The sequence below is a fragment of the Dioscorea cayenensis genome, chromosome 7 (genome assembly GCF_009730915.1).
Source record: "Dioscorea cayenensis subsp. rotundata cultivar TDr96_F1 chromosome 7, TDr96_F1_v2_PseudoChromosome.rev07_lg8_w22 25.fasta, whole genome shotgun sequence".
Lineage (NCBI taxonomy): Eukaryota > Viridiplantae > Streptophyta > Magnoliopsida > Dioscoreales > Dioscoreaceae > Dioscorea > Dioscorea cayenensis.
The window spans coordinates 24,378,872-24,394,121 of record NC_052477.1 but is presented as its reverse complement, the minus strand read 5'-3'; the positions used below and the strand labels follow the sequence as shown (position 1 = coordinate 24,394,121).

The 15,250-nt window shown below is 38.0% G+C and overlaps 3 protein-coding genes and 1 long non-coding RNA gene across 4 annotated transcripts; 3 read left to right on the top strand and 1 right to left on the bottom strand.

The window, feature by feature from the left end:
* Window positions 1-285: 285 nt before the first annotated feature.
* LOC120265198 lies at window positions 286-3,139 on the top strand. Its single transcript, XM_039273086.1, has 3 exons — window positions 286-1,296; window positions 1,360-1,958; window positions 2,059-3,139. The coding sequence occupies exons 1-3, from the start codon at window positions 286-288 to the stop codon at window positions 3,137-3,139; spliced, it is 2,691 nt and encodes an 896-aa protein (XP_039129020.1).
* A 112-nt stretch (window positions 3,140-3,251) lies between these two features.
* On the top strand, window positions 3,252-6,197 carry LOC120265197. Its single transcript, XM_039273085.1, has one exon. It carries the CDS (start codon window positions 3,252-3,254, stop codon window positions 6,195-6,197), a length of 2,946 nt encoding a protein of 981 aa, XP_039129019.1.
* A 225-nt stretch (window positions 6,198-6,422) lies between these two features.
* LOC120264472 lies at window positions 6,423-9,149 on the bottom strand. Its single transcript, XR_005537444.1, has 3 exons — window positions 8,896-9,149; window positions 6,871-6,952; window positions 6,423-6,663 (listed from the first exon to the last, which is right to left on the bottom strand). It is a non-coding gene; the product is annotated as an uncharacterized LOC120264472 (long non-coding RNA).
* A 2,845-nt stretch (window positions 9,150-11,994) lies between these two features.
* LOC120265196 (Holliday junction resolvase MOC1, chloroplastic-like) lies at window positions 11,995-15,103 on the top strand. Its single transcript, XM_039273084.1, has 4 exons — window positions 11,995-12,024; window positions 13,154-13,312; window positions 13,893-13,998; window positions 14,906-15,103. Exons 1-4 carry the CDS (start codon window positions 11,995-11,997, stop codon window positions 15,058-15,060), a joined length of 450 nt encoding a protein of 149 aa, XP_039129018.1. The 3' UTR covers window positions 15,061-15,103.
* Window positions 15,104-15,250: the final 147 nt, after the last annotated feature.

Here is a 15,250-nt window from a genome sequence, read left to right as displayed (position 1 = left end):
GTCAACGATGGCCGGAGGAAGTCCACAAACCACCAGTCGCAGGCGTTTGATAAAATGCCCGATTTGATCACACCTTTAGATAAGAGAGGAAAAACAATAGAATGGAAATGGGAAGACTAGTCAAAAGATGAAGCCAACCAATGAGTGCAGAGCACTCGCTAATACTTTATAGTCAAAAGAAAAACAAACCAAAAAGCTTCAGTAAAAGAAAAAAGTAACTCCACCAAAGAAAAAAGTCTCTCCTTCTCTACTTCTCCGTCTCTCCTCTTCCTTTCCCCCCTTGCCATGGCAAGCGGGGGGTTTTCCCCGCAATCCACTCCCTCTTGGGCGGACATTGCCGCCACTGCCAAGAATCGCCCAGATAACTCTTCTCCTCTTGTTGACGGTCCAGTGTTACGCAAGCTGAAGGCTTCCACCTCTGAGTTCATTCGCTTTGATGGTGATGCAATGGCAAGGGCTAGGCTTCGCTTTCAACATTCGTTAATTGGCAAATTTTTTGAAAAACCTCCTCCCTTTGAGCAGATCAAAACTGTGCTTCAGACTCGCTGGAGTGATCTGGGTGAAATCTTCATTTTGGATCTTCCAAATGGCTACCTTCTCTTTAGATGTGACTCATTTGATCTTTCTCAGAAACTCATGATTGAAGGCCCATGGTCGGTTAATGGAGCTACGCTCCAACTCGCTCCTTGGAAGCCCTTTTTGGAACCAGCTTTTGCCAAACTCTCCTCTGCTATAGTTTGGGTCCAGTTGCATAATCTCCCAGTTGAATTTTGGGATGGAGAGTCTCTCGAGTCCATCTCAACCTCTCTTGGACGTCTTCTCAAGATTGATGATTTTACTTCATCTCTTTCCAGATCAAAATTCGCCCGCATTTGTGTGGAAATCGACCTATCTAAACCTCTCAAACAAGGGTTTTGGATTGGCGACGATGTTCATAGGGTGTTTGTTGTTGTCCTGTATGAAAAACTTCCCACTTTTTGCTACCTTTGCGGAATGGTTGGGCATGGGTCGAACCATTGCAGCCGTCGGCCTTCTGGGGGCCAGAGTCGCTCCTTGCAGCCCCCTTTTCAAGTTCCTAGTGAACTGAGAGGGTCAGAGGTAAGGGCAGCAATGGATCCCCATAAGGAAGGCTTGGAGGCAAGGTCTGACTGCCCTCTTCCCACCTCTGAGATTGCCGGTGCCGACCATGATGAGTCTAACTTTGGTCCATGGATGATTGTTTCTCGTCGGAAGGGGCCGGTCGTGGTCGCGGTGGCGCCGGTGGTGGAGCTGGGAGACCAACACCACCACCTTCACGTACGGCGCATGCGTGCCCCACTGTGCCTTCCAACGTCTCTCCCAATACTCTGACTCTGACAGATGATGGTCGTCCTCCACGTGGCACCTCCTCCTTCCGCGGTAGGGGTGGTCATTTTGGGAGACGTTCTCGAGGACCTATTTCTTCCTCTGCACGTTCGGGCGGATGCTGACACGGATCTGACCCCTCCCACTTCTATCAGTGTGGAGACGTCGGCTGATGTGACTACTCTTGTTCCTATGCACAACATTCTTAAAGCTACACCTGACCCTGGCCCTAGTTCCCATGATTCTCTGAGTCCCAAGAAAAAGTCTTTGCCTTTTTATCAAAACAAGACCCCTAGTCCTATTCTTCGTATCTCTGACAGTCAGGATAATGGGCCTAGTGTTGATCCCAGTATCTCTTCTCATTCTCTGATTGTTGCACAGGTCTCTGAAGCTCTGAATCCGTCTCCTCCGTCTGGAAATTCTGATCACTCGATGGGAGAATCCAACGACGAGGAGTCAGAGGAGGAAGATGGAGACAGTGTGATGTCTGATTACGGTGACCCGGAGGAGCCGGATGATTTGATGACTTTAGATCAATACCAGACCGGACTTCGCAAGGAGTCTCTTGTCCGACGTGACCCACATCCCTCCTCTTCTTCGCATAAGAAAGGGAGGTTAGATCGGGGTTCGGAGGCTATCTAGGGTTCTGTTCATCTCTCAAGGGAGTTTTCTCTTCTTTATCTTTCCTTTGTTTGCTGCTCTATTTCTTCTCAGTCCTCCTTTCCTTTACATGTTTGATATGATTGAGAACAAAGTTAAGTTTGTGTGTTGGAACTGTAGAGGAATCTCAGGGCGGGATACCTCAGCTCGTGTCAAGTTATTAATGAAGCAGCATAATCCTCTTATCTTCTGCTTGGTAGAAACTCGGGCCGATCATCGTAGACTAGACATTTTCTGCTCCAAGTTGGGCCACGATTGGGCATGGGTTGCCATCGAAGCCGATGGCTACTCAGGAGGTATTATTGTTTCTTGGCAAAAGCACTTGGGAAAAGTCACTCCTCTTATCAAATCTAGGTACGTTCTGCATTTGGTTGTCACTAATGCCAAGCTGGAGACCTGGATTCTGTCGACTATTTACAATCCTTCTCGTATTCAAGACCAATCCATTGTTTGGCTTGAACTCTCTGGTATTGCTTCTTTGAACATTCCTTGGATTCTCATTGGTGACTTTAACACGATTGTTTATTTGAATGAGTTTCAGGGCGGTTCTCACAGTTATTATCGTCGCAAAGCTCGAATTTTCTCTGATTTCATTAATCTTAATAATCTTCTGGATGTTAACTTTAATGGTTCTAGGTTCACTTGGTGTAACAATCAGAGGGGAGCTTCGAGGAAATGGGCCCGGTTAGACCGCTGCTTGCTCAATCCTTGTGGCGCTAGCCTCCTAAGTACCTACCATATCAAGCATCTCTCGAGGCTTTATTCTGATCACGCTCCTCTTCTTCTTACCCTTATTCCTCGTCTCCCCTTTAAAAAAAAAGTTTTTAGGTTTGATAATTATTGGCTAGATTATTTTGGTTGTCATATCGCTGTTAGAGAGGCTCTTTATTTTTCGCCTCATTCTAACCCCATGCATGCTTTTGCGCATTTACTTTCTCGTGTTCGGTCTAATGTTATTTCTTGGAAGCACAGGGGCCTTAACTCTATCGAGGCTAGTATCAACAGAGTTGAGTTGGAAATTCAGGAGGCTGAAGCCTTAGATTCTATTCACTGCAATGACAACAACTTGGTAAACATCCTTTCTTCCCTTTACAATAAACTTGCTGCCCTTCAACGTCAGAACTCTTCTAAATAGGGCTCAGAGAGCCCGCCACATGTGGGTTCAATGCGGTGATCTCAACACTAGTTTTTTTCATAATTCTATCCGTAGTCGTAATCATCAAAATACCATCTCTTTTATCTCTGATATGGACGGGATTTGTTACACTGAGCACAAGGACATTGAACATGTTTTCAGTAATTTTTTTACTAACCTTTGGTCTGATACCTCAGCTAACTCTGTCTCTGATTTAGTTCAAGCTCTCCCCGATGACCTTCCGACTATCTCCCAAAATGATGGTGAGTCTTTGATTGCGGAGGTCTCCAAAAAGGAAGTTTTCTATGCCCTCAAATCTCTCCCCTCTGGTAAGAGCCCCGGTCCTGATGGTTTAAATTCTGAATTTTATTGCTTCTTCTGGAATGATTTAGGTGACTCTCTTTTTGAGGCTATTTCTTATTTTTTCAATAACTCTGTTATCCCGAACTCTTGGGGCCAGACTTTTATTACCTTTGTTCCTAAAAAACCTAATCCCCATTCTGTTACTGATTTTAGACCTATTTCACTATGTAATGTATGCTACAAAATTATTGCTAAAATCCTTGCCATCCGGATTAAGAATGTGCTTCCTAAAATTATTGGCCGTGAGCGATGTGGTTTTGTTTCCAATCGCAGCCCTTTTGATAACATAATTGCTCTTCAAGAGGTGGTTCATTCTATGGATCGTGATTCTAAGAACCCCCCTAGGATGCTAGTGAAATTAGATATTGAAAAAGCCTATGATACCTTGAGTTGGAATGCAATTCTTGCCACCCTTTACCGGATGAACTTCCCTAGTAGATGGATCTCCTGGATTAAAGCCTGCATTTCTTCTGCTTCTTTCTCCTTTCTGATTAATCGTCAACCTTCTCCTTGGATTAAATCCTCTAGGGGTCTCCGTCAGGGGGATCCCTTATCTTCATATCTTTTCATCATAGTTGCTCAAAATCTCACAGCCTTGTTGAATTTTTCTTTGAGACAGAACATGATCCCTGGCTTTAATCTTGATCTCAATAGAAACTTCAACCATCTTATGTATGCGGACGATTTAATTCTTGTTACTCATGCAACTAGAAAGACTGCTCGTAATATTAACTTGTGTTTTTCCATTTATGATCGACTCACTAGTCAACGTGCTAATAAATCTAAGTCTGATATTTACTTCCCTTCTAGATTTAATCACAGACTTCGTCTGAGCATCTGTAGGATCTTAGGCTTTACCACTGGTTCTTTCCCTTTTACCTATCTTGGTATCTCTATCTCTCCTAAAAGATTAGCCTTGTCCAATTTTTCTAGGATGCTTGACAAAACTGAGAGAATTTTATCTAACTGGAGCCATTCTAAAATTTCTATGGCTGGTAAAACTATTCTCATAAATTCAATCCTGATGTCAATTCCGGTGTATTACTTGTCTGTGTATCCTGTTCCTGATTCAGTTTTGGATGGCATTACTAAAGCTGCTACGGCGTTTTTTTGGTCTAAGGGTGGCAATAGAAAAGGCATGAACTCGGTTAATTGGACAGATATTACTCTTGGTCACTCTGAGGGGGGTCTCTCGATCCGTAATTTGCGCGCTTCGAAAATTTCTCTTATGGCCAAGAATGTCCTTAGTTATCTAAATCATCATGATGCCATTTGGGTGGACATTCTCATCAACAAATATGGTATTGTTAACTTTTGGACTGATTCCATTCCATCCAATTGCTCTTGGTTCTTCCGTTGCCTCTGTCATAATGCTAATCTCATTAAGCCTCTTCTCTGGCTGTATCACATTAATCCCAACCTTACTGATATTATGTTTCACCCTTGGTATTTTGAAATTACACTGGCTTTCAAACCCACCTATCTCAATATGAATGTCAATCTGGATTTGTTAAGAATTTCTGATCTCCTCATTGATAATGCTTGGAATTTGAACTTGTTACATGATATGTTTGGTGATTTTCTTAACTTTGATTATCTCACTTGTGACAAATCTAGCCATTGTGATGGTAACTGGTGGGTTTGGTATCCCAAATCCAAGAATCACAGGTTAACCTCCATGGTCTATACCCATTTCAATGGGGTGGTTGATAATATTGATCCCTGGATTGGCTGGCGATTTTTATGGCGGCTTAAAATTGCTCCCCGACCCAAACATTTCTTCTGGATGCTCCTCCATAATGGGATTAAAACATATGATTACCATTACAGATTGAATCTGGGTCCTCAGACTCTTTGCAGGTTTTGTAATCTTGATTTTGAAACTGCCGAGCATCTCTTCAACTCTTGTCCCAAAGCCCAAGCCACTTGGCTCTTGATTAGCAACTTCATTGGCAAGCAAATTCTTTTCCATGATGGTTTCTCTAATGGAAACTGGCTCTGCCCTTCCAATCCTGATTTAAATATCTTTGATCAATCGGTTATTGTTGCTACTGCTTGGCTCCTGTGGAAAGCTAGATGCAATCTCATCTTCCAATCTGAAGTTCCCGACTTTATCTCCATCGCAATCCGGGCTATTAATCACGTTAGGGAATACTCTTACTCTTATCCCTCTCATTCTGGTAATCAGATGATCCTTAATAATTTTACTTATATTGACAGCCCTTTTCTCTTCATCTCTTCTAAGGGTAGCTGTGAAACCGGATCTTTCGGTGCTGGGTTCTATTTGATATCTGCCAATTCCCAGCTGCTTTGTCGTTTGGTTCTTTGCAACATCACTGCTGAATCTCCAATTGAAGCTGAGGCTTTTGCTCTGATTGCAGCACTTGGAAGTCTTCAGGCGTCGGATCATCAAATTAAAACTATCTTTATGGCCAACGATGATCTCCACTCTACTATCAAAGCCGGTTACTCTCATCATGACTGGAGAATCAATCCTCTTATTATCAATATCACTGATTACCTTATCTGCTTTGGTCGACCAGCCATCTTCACCACGCCTTCTAACTGGTTATCTGCTGCCTCTAGTTTGGCCCTCCTTGGTATTAACTCTCATATTCTTACCCTTTTTCATCAAGGCAGGGATCTTCCATATTGGTTGATGAAGCTTTTTCTTCGTCTTGGTGTTAGTTTGTAATTTGTTTCTTCTCTCTGTCTTTGTTTTTGTGCTTTCTTTTTGTTTTTGCTGTGTTTTGGTTTGTTGTGGCCCTTGGGCCTGGCTTGTATCTTGACATTTTTGTATCTCTTTCTTTATTTTAATAAATTAGCTCATGGAGCTCTTTCCCTCAAAAAGCTTCAGTACACTCCCATACATTCCATTGGTCAGAGATAAGCTGACCCATGCCATTGGCTACTCCTGAGCTACTAAATGACTTCTCATTGGTCATGTACAAACCAAGAGATATCAAGCATTAAATACTCTCTATTTCACCTTAACACACCATTACTACAGTACACAACAACCATGACGCCAAGAGAAACGGATCCATAACCTCCACCATGCTTCACCAGCTTGACTGCATCAACCGCCGGCATGCCCATGCTGACCATGCTTGCAATCACCCTTCAACCTTCACCATGAAGTTCCAAAAAGCAAGTTGTGCCTGAAAGAACATGTTCAAGTTATGATCAAGGAACTCAAAAAAACACAGCATCATGCTCCATAGAATTCAGTCAATGCTAACAGATTCTAAGTATGTGAAGCAGAAAGAGAGAAGACACTGGCAATGGAAACGTATCATGTATAGCAGAGAAAACACAGTTGCCAGAAACCAAGACCACAGAGACTCCAAAAACAATGGGAAACGTACCATATTTGACTTTGTAGGGGGTACTGGCCTGCTGATTTAGAGCATTCACCTTGATGTTCACAATAACTGCTGTTACAAGATCCTGCATCAGTATGGATAAATTAGATAAAGTGCCCATCATATGTAAACCAAAAACAAAATCAAAATCACCAGCTGATTATATGCAGACGAACATACTAGCTTAACCATCCTACTACAGTCAGGCAAGAGAAAAGAGCAGACATAATGCACAAAATAAGCCAATTAGAACTATGAAGCCAATCAACCAAAAGTAGGATCACTTGTAGAAACTGCAATTAGCATTCAATCCTTAACTCCTTCCACTATGTCCATACAACAAATAAATAAGTATGCTCACAACAGATCTCGTTCAACAACTTAAAGAAACACACACACACAAGAAATGAGGCATCACAAAACCTTTAGATGATTATTTTAAGAAAATCATTTGATCTGTATTCTGCATCTTAATGAACCCATCTCCGTATTCTGCATCTTAATGTTATTTTTCCAACTTTAGATGGAGTTGATAAATTACATTTTTGAGTTTCATTTCCACTCTTGATTCTTTGATTGGCTTTAGTCTTTTGAAGAAAATGCTTCCAGGGCCTATAGTCTATTCATTGTTAGCTTGATTTTGAAAACCACAATTTGTGATCCATTCTTGTTTGTGATGATTCTCTGATATTAGCAAAAACAGAAACAGTGAAACTATTTATTCAAGGCATTTAACTGTTATCTGTCAATAGCTTTTTATAAAAAGTGTTCAATTGTTTACTTGTTGACAAAGCAAGACTGATTAAATAAGTGAATATCTATAGATATGTCCAAACCAGCGAATCTGCAAATTTAACCTATGAAACACTTTTTATTTAATTGTTGGTGATCAAACCACAAAGCCAATAAGATTTCAGGCTCACCATAATCTCCTGACATAAGTGCTCAAGATCAAGCATCCTTCAACTTTTCTCAGCCACTAAGAATAAATAATCTAGGAACTCATCTATCACATACCAATTTGCTCATATATCCAAGCTCAAATTCAATAACTCATCATCTTTCAAACCACTCAAGATGAACAATCTAGGTTCTTATTTACCATTAGACCAATCAGTTCAAGGAGATTGTTCAAAGAAAACCAGAACTTCTTAATGTGATACTTCTCTCTTGCCATTCACTAAAGCAAATACAATGAAGCATATATTCTAAATCCTTACAAAAGATAAGCAATTCCACAAATAATTTTGATGCTTTTGCATGTAAATATGTTCTTTCAAATTAGTATGAACTAGTTAAAAAAGATTGGGTATACTAAATCCATAAGCATAGGTGGCATAACCATTAAAGAAAATTTTGCCGCCTTAGTAGTTAGTAACATCATTTGATTGTGTAGTTTATCTAATGGAGACATCAGATATCAAGGAGAAGGAAGGATCCAACAACATAGACATGCCTCAATAATAAACAATATCTCATCTGGCTAAGATATAAAAAATAGAGCTTTCAAATTCCAATCTGTTGATGTGCTTAAAAATTATTCCAAGTAAATTTCACATATTGTCTTCAAACATATCCTGACATCACCATATATACTCACACACCACAGTTTGAATAGCAAAAACATATCCTTTATATTTTCAATCAATTAACGACACACTCAACTTGCGGAAACTGTGTGGTTGGATGCTAATTTACATAGGTTGATCAGCATAACCGTGATGAAAACAAAATGTGGGAAAAAATGAAGAAATAAGTTGATTGCCAAAGGGAAGCACAAAGAATAGATACTCATTCATCAATTGCAACAATTACAACAGCCAAACACTTCAAAACCCTAAAAGTAACCGTCCTTAATCATGTGTAATCACAGAAATCTCGTTCAATTTCAATTAATAATGGCATATATGCATTAAAAATCTGGGGAAAAAAACATGATGACGAAATCCCTAACAAAATCAAACCAGAAACAAAAGCAACAACGTTAAAGAACAGATTGAACATGGATCGAAGAAGAGAACAGAGGACCTGCATCCATTTGGCGCTGTGTGAGCTGACAAGGGTGTTGAGGCCTCGGCGGAACCCAGTCGGAGGTTTGGAGAGGGTTCTCACAAGATTGGAGATCATCGCCGGAGCTAACCTATGGATCTCTCCGCCAAAACCCAAGGTGAGAGCAAGAGATCGGTTGCCGAAGAGCACGAGACTCAATAGATGAGTATAAAAATAAATTTACACTTTTTTTGAGGGGGTTTTTTAAAACCCCTCTAAATATGTGTTTCTAAAACTAAAAACATAGTGTAGTGTTGATAGCAGATTTAATGGATAAAAATAACTCACAGAATAATATTAGAATAGAAAGCAAAGAAAATCATATGGTTATGAACTATTAATGAGCACCATGCTTTGTTGCTTTTAAGAAAATTGTTTTATATGTGATTTTTTTATATAATTGAAAAAATTTCAAAAAAATAAAAAAAACTTTGTGGTTTCACAAATTTGCAAAATAGAAATGGAGAAATTTTTTTTGTTTTTATAATATGTGGTTTTTCTGCTTTAACAAAAAAGAATCAAAACGTTGATGGCATTAACTTTACCTTTTTTGGTAAGGATAAAATCATCAACTTTTTTAGAAAATCACGATGTGACATAAAAAAAACATAATTTTCAACATGGTTTTTGGGATTTACCTTTTTTTTTTTTGAAATTTTGGGAGACATCAAAAGACAAAAAAATATATATTTTTTATGATTCATAAATGAAATAATAATTTTGCCCCTTGAGTTTACACTATTAATAGCTTGTTAATGAGTTGTCCCTTTTTTTGCTAGTCGGAGAAGCCACATTCTCAAAAAAAAAAAAAAATATATATACTTCTATCATTGTTTTGTAAATCTGTAAAGCTACAAGTTTTTTTTTTTTTTTTTAATTTCCCATTTTTTTAGGATAGAAAAAAAGGAAAAGATAAGCTTAACCCGGAGTACATCAAAGAAGAACAAGAGGAAGGAGAGAACTTCAGATATAAGCTTCCACTAGTCGTAGGCGTACATCAACAAAAGCAAAAGTAACATTGGAATCATTGGATTCTTGAAGGAGGAGACATGGTCCCCAAGTCTTACAAAAACCTCAACTAAGTGCCTATGTCAATGGTTCCCTCTCAACTATCAGCCGGTGCCTCCCTCTACCTTAGGCTTTAGAAACTTCAAACTACGTCTGACTAAAGTAATGCTATTTCCAGTTTTATCCTCTTGGGCTGTGGAGTTGCATTGAACCACAAGAGCAGCACATGATCAATTTTTAGGATTATTAAAATTGGTGGAAGTATTTTAGCATTAAACATATGGGTGTTTCGTTTAAGCTAGATACTCCAAGTAATAGCATGTGCTAGGAGATCCCAGTCTCTATGTGAAAAGTCTAAGGGAATATCCAAGTAGTCAACATGTTTTCCACAGACTATGCACAACGGTCTAATCAGAATAATTGATCAAAATAACCCCAAATTTGTCCAGAATATGAACATTCAACAAAACAAAACTATGTGAAATGGATTTTTTTAATTAATATAATTATTAATAATTACTAAAAAACCGGAAGTGCTAATTAGTTTAATATTTTCACCAAGTGTTTGATTCTCATAGAACGCAATTGTTTGTGTTCATATGATCTATGATGGATTCAAACATTAATATATATACATATATCTATCAGAAAATGTAAACCAAAATATGAAAGCAAAATGAAGAAATATGTCAGGAAATGCAGAAAAGATGGTTCTATTTTGATAGAGAAGGAAAGCTTTTGTTGAACAAGATGTATCTATCTTACAACCACTTCTCTCTTTTATATATAGACAACTTTCTTGGTTCTGCAGCTTTTACAAACCCGTGAGTGGCATGGTGGCTGAAAACCGGCTGAACAAGGGCCCATGTATCATGTATATACAGCAGCAGGAAAACAGAAAGTCTATGAAATATATGCTTAGCTGGCTATCAAACAATCTTCATCCTTTAACAATATCTACAACGCAAGCATCACTAAAACTACATATGAATCAAAAGGCCAAACAATTCATGTGGGAGATAAAAAGATGAGAACATGCTTCTTGTTAAACCTCACAATCATAAATGCTAAATATTTGTGATTAATTAGATAAGTAGTAATATTTACCCTTAGGATTTTGTTTTATGTGGAATCCTATTTTGTAAGTGACATGCAGATAAAATGGTTTCCCCCCACAAATTGATAGGAGCATGGGAGCTGATTAACATGGAGTTCATCATTTCTTTCAAAGTTCTATTTTTCCTTTCAACTACTTATTGGACTTTGGTGAATAAGGAGGTGTTATCTCATGTATTATGCCTTCTTGTTCACAAAAAGAATACATATTTGGGATATGCAGTACATCATTAAGGGCTAAAGTTTTTCCTAAAGTGAGCTTCAAGAGCACTTTTCCCTCACCCAAAACCTTACAAGATCTTGAGTCTCCACGGTAGACCACTTCTTCATCATCCCTACTGGTGTATAGGAGGAAAATGCTTCTCGATTTGCACATATGTGCCAAGTAGCCCCAGAATCTACCACCCACTCTTTCACATTAGCTACAATGTTCACTTGAGAAATAACAGCAACAATAATTTCATCTCCTTCAGCCAATGAACCTTAGGAGGATTAGCCTTGCCTTTCTCATTTTTATATCGATTTCTGCGTTGAGGAGCATGATGACCGGGTTTCCCACAAACAAAGCGTATGCCTTTCTTTTTCTTGAAATTGGGATTATTAGGCTTATAATTCTGGGACTTAGGTTCATACCTTTTATTATTGCTTTGCACCAAATGTGCTTTGAATGTCATCTCCTTGGCTTTGGAAGCATTCGATTCCTTTCTGTTAGTGTCTTCAATCAATATGTACGTCACGAGCTCCTCAATAGTGAAAGCCTTTTGCTTGTGCTTTAAGTCATTCTTGTAGTCACTCTAGGAATCAAGCAGCTTTTCAATCAACACTCCTGCGGTAAACTTCTCTGGCAATATGATTTCTTCACTCTTCAAGTCTTCAAGCAATTTTTGATATTCATTGATTTGAACTTTCATCCCCTTGTCATCAGTGATTTTCTAGTGATAGTATTTTCCTACGATGAACTTTTGCTTGCTTGCATCTTCAGCGGTAAACTTCATTATTAATGCTTCCTAAATCGTTTTAGCTTACTTATAGCTGCAATAGATGTTGAATAGTTCATTAGAAATAGTCTGTAAGATAGTGTGATGACATACCTTATTGGCATGTTGCCACGATTCTTGTATCTTCGCATCATTGGTTGGAGGAGGTTGCGGATCAGTTAGAGCATAAGCAACTCTATGAACATCAAGCAGCGAAAATACACGTTCTTGCCACCTTTTTGAAGTTTTTGTTTGCAAAAGTTTCGATCTTGGATACATCAAGAAAAGGCTTGGCATATGGCAAGTTAATTAGGACAATATCTTGTTGAGGTTGAGGTAGTTGAGTAGTATCGGAAGAAGGATTAGCCAAGGCCATAGTTTCTGTAGATTGTTGGAAAAAATGAGAATTAAAAAATGAGTAGGGTAAAGTAAGGGAAGTGGAGTTTTTAAGTTATACCTTGTTTGGGGCTAAGGTAAGGTAAATGGAGGTTATCAAACCTTCTAATGTTTGGATTGAAGGTAAGAGATGGTAAGGTTTTATGGTAATATTACTAAAATACCCTTTAGTATGTTGTAATGAGATTGTTAGATATTAATATAAACTACTAACAATAAAAGACATATAAAAAAACAAATATTATAAATATTCTCTTACCATAAATATGCTTTTAAAAAAATAAATATGATTTTTCAAAATTATTTGGAAAGATTCAGGGTATTTTTGTAATTGTTTGGAAAGATTGAGGGAATTTTTGTCCAAAAATTTTGAGGGTATTTTTGTAATTGTTTGGAAAGGTTGAGGGCATTTTTGTCCAGAAAAGTTGAGATTGGGGCATTTTTGAGAAATTCTTAACCCTAAATAAACAAAGATGTAATTGTTTGGAAAAATTGAGGGCATTTTGGTCCAAGAAAAATTCAAAACCTTGCTAACCCCCCAATTTGGAGGGTTGAGAAATGAGGGTAAATGGAGGTTTCTCAACCCTCCATTTAACCCTCTCATACCCTACCCTCCATATAACCCTGGATCCAAACAAGGTTTGGTAGATAACCTTACTTTACAAAACCTCCAAAAACCTTCTCCCAAGCAAGCTAGGGTTACGGTTTCACCGAGGTTTACAAAGATTTCCAATTTGCAGCTCAAGGAGAAGTGGTTGGATTCCCTCTCCATGAGCCCACTGGGAGGAGACGAGGGAGTGATTTGTGCTTCGGAGCCTCAATGGGTTCTTGGAGTAGATCCCGATGTCTCTGCCGCCGTCGCACTCTTGAAACCTGATGGTTCTGTCTCTTCAGCTCAGGTGGAACATTGTTCTTTGCTTTACCTTTTGAACCGCAATGCTCTTTTAACTAGTCGTAATTGAAGTAACAATGTAACTCAATAACATCCAGTTTCACAATCAATCATCACTTCTTGAAAAAGAAAATAAAATTGTTTTTATCTGCGATTCAATGTAGAAATGTCTAGTAATAATTTTATAAAAGTTTTAATCTGAGCAGTAATTTAATTTTTATATGCTTAAACTTTCAAGTTTCTCATATTCAGTTTTATTATTAATTATTTTGAACCATTGGCTGATATTAAGTTGTTAGTGAATGCATTTACTGTGAATCCCATTGAAATTGACATACCACATCTTCAATGGTCTTGTTGTTTGGTGACAATAGTTACTTATCCTATTTATACTTACATTTCCTGGTTGAATTGAATTGCATAGCTTTGTTTTCAGCTTTAACTTCTAACTTGGAAGTATTACTAATGCTAAGAATGTGATTCAAAGTTTTATGCTTATTATTTTCTTGGGTAGCTAAGGGCCATTATTATTTCTATTTCTCTTTGGCAAGCTCTTGTAACAATCATGTATGGATCCCATATTGTAGGTCTTTGATACCCCAAATGTAAAAGTACTGGTTGGAAAAAGAGTTCGAAATTGTTTGGATGCAAGGTCTATCGTTCAGTTGCTTCAGACCTTTGGTGTACCACATGGTATGAAGCTTGAATCTGTGTAATTGTTAATTGTGGTCCTATCATTCTCCATTTTCCTCGACTTGTATATGTGTTTAAGGTTTCTAGAATTTGGGAAAATGTTAGTTGTGGTCCTATCATTCTCCATTTTCCTTGACTTGTATATGTGTTTTTAAGGTTTCTAACATGCTTGATGTTCATAACCATGGTTTATCTACTGGTAGGTAGTTGCTATTGGTTCTACAATTATGTAAAGCATCCATATTTTTCATTGTGGATTTCATTAAGTTACAAGTCTCAAAAAATATTTTCTTGATTAATCTTCCCTTATAAATACTCTTGATAGAATTCGTTAGGAAACAAGAAGGAAGCGGAATGAATCCTTATAATGGTCCCATTCTGAATCATAAATGGACTGAAGTTTAATGTTTGTGATCTACCCCTTGCCTTAGTTTGATGCCCTTTCAACACCTCGAATGACTTTGTCTTGGTCTTAAGTTTTGTATTTTCTGATTCTATATTGATCATGAACTGCAAGATGTTCTTTTTTCATGGTTCAAAATGCTTACTGTGTTAACAAAATCAATTTATCTGTGGTAACAGAAGGGTGCCAGATGCATGGTGGAAATTCCTGGGATCCTGTCCATGTGTAGACTATTGCGCATTATGTTTTGCTAGACCTTGGAAAGCAGTTGCACAAGGAAATTGTAAATTTGAAAACAGTCGCAAAGCAATTGCTTACATTGTATGCCATTTGGTCTTTAACTTTTTGATAAGAAAAAGTACCCATGACACTTGGCTTCATTATCGTGGTATACTTAAGGTGCCTTTTTTTATATTAACCTTTAGTTCATGTGTAAGGGGAGCATATGCAAGTATTTTTTTGAACTTAGAGGTTTAATTGTTCTAATTAACTAATCGATCTCAGGGACCAGAGCATATATCGAAAGTCAAATCCCTTCCCGCAAGATGGAAAGCAGGTTTTTGCTAAAACTTATCTCTGACAGAACACAACTTGCACTTTTTGGTCTTTACAGAGATCACTATTATTCAAATCAAATAGATGTTAAATTTTGTTTGTAAGGTTAAGAAAAAGTAATCATGTGATGTTTTTGAAACTAGTTTTCATAAATCCATTATGGATGTACATGACAGGACATGATTTTATTATGATCTAAACTGAGATATATCTTTTAGAAACACAGCCATTGGTGGATCTATAGCTTACATCAAATAACGTTGCCATTGTTAGCCTTACATAGCTGGATGTCAT